The 8,527-nt window shown below is 45.6% G+C and overlaps 1 protein-coding gene across 12 annotated transcripts in view; it reads left to right on the forward strand.

Moving 5' to 3' along the window:
• The window catches only part of Zic4 (Zic family member 4), a 22,699-nt gene extending 15,744 nt beyond the window's left edge, over window positions 1–6,955 (forward strand). For 10 of the 12 annotated variants that reach the window (XM_031343169.1, XM_031343174.1, XM_031343168.1 and 7 more), the window contains 2 exons: window positions 1,718–2,033; window positions 4,247–6,955. In XM_031343169.1, coding sequence (XP_031199029.1) covers window positions 1,718–2,033; window position 4,247 — 317 coding nt within the window. In that variant the 3' untranslated portion in view covers window positions 4,248–6,955. Of the gene's footprint in view, window positions 1–1,717; window positions 2,803–4,246 lie in introns of those variants that run through there. The other 2 variants (XR_004111272.1, XM_031343166.1) reach the window with 2 other exon arrangements.
• Window positions 6,956–8,527: the final 1,572 nt, after the last annotated feature.

Genomic DNA, 8,527 nt, shown 5'->3' on the forward strand with positions numbered 1-8,527 from the left:
TTGCAAGTTATTTTATGAAGTAAAAGAGGGTAGAGAGAGAAAAGTTTGGGGTTTGCAAACGCTGGTGGAATCAAAAGAGAGAGAGAAAGATCTGGGGACAAATAGGGACACTGATTTTTTTCATTACACATCTCCAATTTTTCGTAAGACCGTGCCTTGTACTGTGAAAATGGCAGCGGGCAACATCTTCCAGAGGACCCTAGTGTACCACCTCTACTCCAACAAGGGTGAGCACTATCAGTGGGCAGCGTGGGAGAGACTGCTTCGCCTGATTTTTTTTTTTTCCCAAGCCGAAGGCAGGTTACGTGCAAACCTCTATTTAAACCTGAGCACCCATGCGGCGGCAGAATGGAGACTGTTAATTTTATCAGGGAGCCTTTCCTGTTAAACCGCGGAAGAAGCGATCACAAAGCCAACAGCGGAGCATCTTGCCCTTGAGTCTTAAGCTAGAGAAGTTTTAGCATCTCTGATCACCCCCAGAACCTTCAGTTGCTAAGATCACAAACGCCTCTCCCTTTCCTTTCCAGCTGAGCCAGAGACTTGGAATTCTGGCTTCTGGGAGAGTGTGTGTCCGGGGTGGGGGGTCTTTTTCTCTTCTATACAGCAGCAGATTCAGGTAGCAAGGAACTCCTGGAACGAGCCTTTGCCCAACCAATATTCCCAGCTTTTGTGTGCGTTCTGGCCTTCCTGAACTCCTGCCTAGACCTGCGATATACCCGGTGGACCCGGCCTGCTGGTAGCAGGCACTCACCCGAAGCTTGCCACAATCAGGGCCGCGATTTCAACAGACTTAAGATCCCTCCTGGCCTGAGCCGATTTTCATCTATCAGCCTCTGGGCTCCTCTGGCCTGCTTGCGAGGTGGGACAGGCGGGCGGGGAATTGTCTGGGGAGGATCATAGACCTTGAATTGTCAGTTTGGACTAAGAGGGTCCCCTCTACACTCGACAAGGTCTCCGCGACACTGCTGGATCCGTATAATAAAATATTAAAATCGGCGAACACTATCTCGAGGAATTTCGGATAGACTAGGCAAGATTTGAAGAATGTTGCAGTATAATTTGCCTTCAGTGGGTGAAGTGGAAAGGAGAGGGGCTCTATTTTCTGGAACTTAGCCTTTGGGGTGAATCGTTGCTCAGAGTGTTTCTCACACTGCACAAAACGCATGTGCATCCGCCGTTCATCCTTTCAAATCCTTCCGTTGTTTGGCACTTGAACAAAACCTACTTTAGAAAACACTTTGGACCCGGATGGAGTATGTGTCCGGCAGATTGGGCAAGGCTCACTAGGGCAAAGACAGATGGCTTGGGCAGTAACTTCAAATCCAGCAAATGCGAGCTTCTCAAACGCCTCGATTCCATGGGTAAAGGCGCTTCGGTATCCACATAGATAAAAGTTGGAGGAAAACAACGTGCTTGGATAAGGATTCTCAAGAACGAAATGACTATGATGGAGTCATTGTCGCTCCTCCTCCGACGCCCCCACCCCCATCCCTAGGACCAGGACAGGGAGGAGGAGGGGTGGCCCTCTATAGGACTGGGCTTCTTCTCCTCACGGAGTGGGGGAAGGGTGTCAGACCTAAAGCGCAGGGGAAAGTAATTTCTGAAAATCTTTTGTGGGTCTTTTGCTGAAAACAAAAGAGCAATGGGGGGAAGGTTGCAATCCTGAGATTAGGACGCAGCCCACATCCTACTAACGTCTCTGCGTTACCTCCCCCAGGCGAGAAACCTTTCAGATGTGAGTTCGAGGGCTGTGAGCGGCGTTTCGCCAACAGCAGTGACCGCAAGAAGCATTCGCACGTGCACACTAGCGACAAGCCTTATATGTGCAAGGTGCGCGGGTGTGACAAGTGCTACACGCACCCCAGCTCTCTGCGAAAGCACATGAAAGTTCATGGTCGTTCGCCGCCACCCAGCTCTGGCTACGACTCGGCTATAACGTCTGCTCTCGCGTCGCCCTCGTTAGAAAGCGGCCGTGAGCCCTCAGTGGCTTGCTCTGCTGCGGTGGTTGTGCGTGGCACAGACGTGAGCGAATGGTACGTGTGTTCGGGCGCCTCGATCAGCGGTGGCTGACTCTGCAGCGCCCCCACCCCAGCCTATCGCTGCCACCTATGGGTCCAGCTGCAGCCACCACCGCCTCCAGTATCAGGGCTGCTTCCCAGGGAGTTGCTCCGGTTTATGCCCGATTTCGAGTATAGGCCCGGCCACTGAGGCTTCAAGAAGTAGGCAAGGAATGAAGAAGGGAGGGAGAGTAGAAGGGCAGACAAGCAGATAGACCACCATTAAAAGTTATTGAATATACTGATACTAGATCATTATGTGAAAACATAAATGCGGTCATTCCATAGTCACATCCTGTACGCACTTTGCCCCTGAAACCAATGTCCAAGATAAATAGACAGATAAAACAACAATAACAAAATACTTATTAGAATTTATTCACAATTTTGGCAACTGCAGATGGCAAAAGTAAAACCTTAGATTTTCCCAGTGGGTGTGGAAAGTGGAAAAGATTTTCCTTGAGGCCTGGGCCAGGGCCTTTTCAGATCCCAGTTACAGAATCCTTTTCCTTGCCTCCCCCTCTCCCATCAATCCTGACCAAGGAGTTCAGAGCCCAGGAGGTAGCAGACAGAATTCCACAGCCATTTTCTTGCAGCCCATTTTTCCTTTCCTTTCCCTCCATACACCTCTCCAGCTCCTTAGCAGATCTTGAACAACAGCAGCAGCAGCAGCAACAACAACAGCAAAACAAACACATAACAACAACAAAGAAACACTGAAGTCCTGCATTTTCCAACCACCATTGTAAGGGAGCTAAGCAATGGGGTGCTCTTCCTTTCTCTTGGGATGTTACATACCTCCAACCCCAATGCCTGTCAGAGCACATAGATAAGTCTGTTCTGTCAGACCTCAAACTCAATTGACATTTTATACTTGCAGTGGGGAGTGAGAACGAAACAATAGGAAGCACAGACAAAGGAACGCTAGAAGGCTTTCAAGAATTCTGAGTTGTGAAGCTTCCAGGATTTCTTTTCCCACCCCCACCCCCCATCCGTTTAGGCACTGGTTCCTAATAGAACCTCATAGGTGCTTGAGCAGGGTACACAGAACTGGCTGATGTCATCATTGGATCAAGCTCCCCACAGTCCAGGATGTGACTTAGGAAACAGCATCCGTGCTCTAATAGCTTTCCTCAGAAATGACACAATGTTAGCCTTATTTAAAAAGTTTATGGGCATGTGGTAAATAAAGTACAATAACAAGTATTATACAGGCACACACCCAGTGGGTCTAAAGAGTTGAAGGTATTTGATGTGCTGGTTATGAAGTCCTGGGGGAGGGGGGCAGATATTAGCAGAGATGGAGAGCAAAGCCTCTGTAGTTGTTGTAAAGGGAGAGAAGTACTGGGGCTTGCTCCTAGTCTGCCACCCTCTGTAGGGAAGGAGGAGCTGCTTCACAATCCTGGGTGAGATTTAAAGAAACAAAAACACAGAAAGAAAGAGAATGGTAGCAAAAAGGAGAAGAGAGTATTGTCAGACTTGTCTAGTTCTCAAAATATCTGAAATAAATGTGGGGGAGGGGAAATGTTTATGCTCGAAAGGAAGCCCCTAGGAACCCAATTTTACAACCAGAGCCTGAGGCTGGGGAGTGTAACTCTTTGGTCGAGTCTTGCCTTACTTCCCACGAAGCTTTCCAATTATCCCCAGTGCCACCAAAAAATAGACACATTGGATAGAATAAAAGCTGGACCAACAACTCTTAGTGTGAGAACCCTGCTGCATTGTCTTCTATTCATTCCTCCCTTCCCAGAATCCAATCGAAAAGTCTCACTCCTATCCCACAGACCCCACAACTTCTATCCAATAAAGTAACCAACCATCTTGGCCAGAATGGGGTTGTTTTTTCTTATCACTAATAAAATCCAGTATCTTTCAAATGCATCTCCAGTGAACATGTTGTTGAGTTACAACCTGGCCCAGAGTCAGCCTAGTTTACATGGACAGTTGGGAAGCAAAGAACTTGTGTTCTCATGGGCAAGCACTAACCTTGCTCCCATGGCACATAGAACCTTTGAGGGACTTGATCCCCCTGCTGGTATTTTAAAACTGTCTCTTCTCATCCAAGACTCCTTTCTCTTCTGTTTGAAAACACCTAGTTTTGCCTTCCACCCTAGTCCAACATAACGAAATGAAATAAAAATGTTTGGCCGGTCACTAATCGCCTTTAATTTTTCATTTGCTTGTTACAGATGTTGCTTGCAAGGTAATCTTGCCCTGCGCAGCTGAGCGCCCGCATCTTGCGCCTGCGACATCAAAGGGCTCTCGCACAAAGCAGTGTTTCTTCGCCACGGTGCATCTTCATGGTAAGTTAGGATTTCTATGGCAATGGGCAAGTCTCACTGAAATCCTGAAAGGCTGAGCCTGGAGCCCGTCCAGGCTTTTCATTAAGGACATAATATTTACGTCTAACAGGCCTTTTTTCTTGTGTATACAAGTATATATTTTTGTTTGACGCGGACTAAATCATTTTCATTTAATTTCCGGTAAACAAAACCCACGCGAATGGGCACTTGTTCCCGATCATAATAAAAATGGATAATAATGCGAGGGAAGAAAAGGGCCGCTTGAATCGCCGCTCAGCTCTCTTTGTTTCTGCTTTCTGCGGTGATCAGAGGGCGTATTTGGGTTTGATGGCGAGTTTCTAAAGGCGAGGAAATGGTTTGTAAGAGGGAAAAGAAAAGGAGAAAGGTCCAATCAAGCTCGGGTTGTTCAAAGAGTCGCGTTTTGGGGTTGAAAGTGTGAGTTTGACGGTGCATCAGCATGCCGCGTTAGGCTCGCCATGGAAATGCGCGCGGGGAGCGGCCGCTTCAAAGGCGGCACACTTCACTGCGGACACTCTATTAAGATACATTTGCGCTGACCTTTGCTTTCATGCCATTTAATACTGTCACTGTGCTCTCCAGTATATACTTCCTCCCAGGACCTGTCTTGCCAGTGTTTAGGGGTTCACCATGCACCCTGATGTAGCGGACTTTGGCACCCGGGATTCTTTCAAGAAAGGGAGGAGGAGCCGGACTCTGAACACGTTGACAGCGCCCATAGGCTCCAGAGTCAGAGAAAAATGACTAGGGCATCCCGAGAAGTTTACCAAAGGAGCATCCCCAGCTCAGTTGTGTGCAACAGAGTCGAATGGGGATTTAAGACGAAGGTGGCCGACTTGGGGGAAGTAAGGGAACTGTTAACTAAGCCTCAGGGACAGTTAGTTTCCCTGCGTTCCCCAGAGGTGCCATACTGCTTCCTAACCCTAGAAGTCTCTCAGCCTCTTAAGCTTTTCCTCTGATGTGCTACTATGTGGTATCCTTAGGTCTGAGCTGGCTTTGGGAACAAACTGAAAAGCCCAAGGCCAAGGGGATGAGGAAGATGGCAGCAAAGTTAGAAGTCCATGTTCCCTTAATTGTCTTGTTGTTTATTTTATCCAAGTACCCTAGTGAATAGGGGAAAAATAAACACCGTGGAAAAAAATCAAACAGTAGAGTCTTCTTTAGTGCCCGTCCTTGTGGTTGAATAAAAAAGATGGTCTGCCTTCTATTGAGCTGAGAAATCTTTGAAGTGGGAGTTATTATCTGAGACATTCCTGCTTGTCGTCCTAACAACGCTGGTGAGATGTAAAAGGTTCTTTGTCAGCGATTTGTTCTCCTCTCTGTCAAACTCACTTTGCCCCATTGGTCCCAAACCATTGCTAAAGAGATAAAATCAAATTTCTTTAAAAAGAAAAAGAAGAAGAGAAGAAAAGAAAAGAAAAGAAAAAGACCCTTACACTCCACCAGTAGATAACTTTAGGAATAAGTTTTGCTATGGGGTATCCCTCCTCCCAAAAACAAAACAAAACAAAACAAAACAAAACCATTGTGTAGTTTCAGTCCTGGTGATGTGTGTAGATGTTGGAAGGCCCTTTGCACCAAAACTGGTATGTTAGGTAATGAAAGAAGGGTAGAGGTAGAGGGGAAGTGTCCCAAGTTGATGCTCTGGATGGTCCTGAGACAGTGCTTTCTGTCCTGGCATGTATCCCATCCACCCAGGTTTCCTAATTGGATGAATTTTGCTGGAGATCACTCTGGCTCCAAATATTCCTGCTTGGAACTTAAGCCTGAATACAGGTAATGTTAAAGCTTTCCCCCTTTCCAAGAAAGTTCTGGTATAAATAGATCAACTGTGTTTCCAAATCACTAGCAGCAATCAGCACACGTTTCTGTCATTTAACCTAAAGGATGGTAGCATAAGGGAGAGAAACATTTTAATATCACCCCCCTTTTCCTAATCATCTTGGAGTTCAGAAAGTTTGGTTGACAAGATAGTGACAAAAAAAAAAAAAAATGCATGCATATGCCTCCTCCTTCCCTATGTGCATTTCTTCATTTTATAGTGTGCCTAGAAAGGAAACTTTGCCTCGATCAGGTTTTCTAGACCTCCTGTTATAGTTTTAAAAGTGATTAAAATAGATAAAGATGTGCCCATCACTCTACCCCCTGTGCTTACTAAATGATTTGTGAAGAACTCTCCCCAAGTTGTAACCCATGTACTCGGTTAGAGTTGTTGCAAAATGTCTCTTATATTGATGTTGTTTGTTTACCTGACTCTCCATATGTCTGTTTGTATTGCTAATTTATGGGGAAAATGTAATGATTACAATGAAAGTGAATTATACAGTCAGACAAATCTCTTATAATCATAACTACACACAAGTCTGAGTCAATGTTAGATTATTGGTACCTTGTCTAGCTACACTGTGATTTTAAAATCTTTCCCCTTAACAGCAGTTAAATTATGAACTAATTTGAAGGGGGAAAGTTGTTGTGTATATTTTTCAGTGGTTGTTGAATAAAGTTCAAAGCTGAGGCATAATCCCCTTGAGAACATGTACCTGTAAGTTAAATAAAATAATTTTTCTCCCTCCAAAAGACTTTGTGGATGTGTAGCTTCTTTTTGCTGTGTTATTTGGAAATAAAGGATTTGATGTTTTCTTTTCTCCTTGGAATCTCAGTGTTCATTTATTACTTTATAACCTTAGAAATGATTTGGGGCTCTCGCAGAGCCTTTAGCTCTTCCTTATCTTTCTTCATGGCTTGCCAGGATTATCTTTAGGGCCTAGCCACTTGAGATAGCAAAATAAGGGACCTGACAAAACAATGATCAGAGCAGAGATCTCTCTGGCCACAATCTAACCTCAATGACTTCAATGGTAGCAACTGATTTACATTTCAGAAGAGAAAAGATAAATGGATGCTCAGTGGCCTGTCTGGTAAACAGGTCTTCCAGCAGCTCTTGGCAGTCTCATGAAGCATCCCTGACTTCTAGCAAAAGCCTTGGGAACTGGTAAGAACTGAACATGCTTAGAAAAAGAGAGAGAATTGGTTCCACACCCTGCCTAAACCAATGGCAGAGCATAGCAGTCTGCAGGGGTCTTGCTAAAACTCTGGGTGGGTAGAGATCCCCTCAGGGGTCTGTGAAGGTTCTTAGCCTTAAGGCTGAAAAGATACAATCCAATGAATGACCATTCCTTTAACTGCTTTTGGCGATCCTTGGTGAATTTTAGCATGCTTCCTGTGTCTATATCTGGCTTGCCACTTTTCCCAACTGTATCAGACTAATTTGAATCACTGGAACATCCACTGTGGTCTCTGCTTATAGAAGCTAGTTCCCTTTTGTGACTCCGGGTCCTTCACAGAAGTCACATGATGATGTCTAGCTCCTTTCTAATGGCTGAGAAGTTGGTCTGATGATTCTCCTGACTGCAGTGAAGAATCGGTCCAGTAGGAGACAGATACTATCATGAGAATAGTGGGGCTCCTTAAATACTATCTTAGGCAACTAGTTTACATCTGAAGGACTGTATTTCTAGAGGGAAAGGTTGCAGAACTAAAAAGGAAGAAGACAGGCACTAGTGAAGAGGTAAAAGGGCAGCCCTGAAGAGACTAAAGACTTGATGCAATAGGGTGGCACTGGAAAGGAGGAGGTGCTTGAGCATCTGCTCCTCTGGTTTCTGTCCAGAAAACTCTCATCCCACTGGTTGAGGGACAGGTCACAGGATTATCTCCTGTTACTTTGGCTCTGTGGCCTCTGGGAAATAGCACCTTCAGCAGCATGATCAGTGTGGTGCAGAAATGGTTCGTGATGAAGCCATATCCCCATCGAAGGCTCTATTGTGTCTTGGTAGCCTGGAATTCTCCCAGACTCTAGGATTGCCCATCCAAGACAAGAGAGGAGATTCTAACCCATCCAAGCTACATCTCCATGCTCCAGCCAGGCTAGTGGTAAGCCAGCAAAGCACCACTTCATAGAAAGGAAAGAAAGGAGGGTATTTGGAAAGTGGCTGCCTTTGCCATCCTCCAGTATGTTTTTGGGAAAGATTTGCCTTTGAAACTTTCTGGTCCTAGGAAAAGAACTGAGGGTAGGAGCAGAGGATAGAGGAATTCAGCTCAGGGTCATTGAGAGAATTACCACTTCCTTTTAGATTTGCTAAAGTCTATTCA

This window comes from Mastomys coucha, unplaced genomic scaffold, assembly GCF_008632895.1.
Source record: "Mastomys coucha isolate ucsf_1 unplaced genomic scaffold, UCSF_Mcou_1 pScaffold23, whole genome shotgun sequence".
Lineage (NCBI taxonomy): Eukaryota > Metazoa > Chordata > Mammalia > Rodentia > Muridae > Mastomys > Mastomys coucha.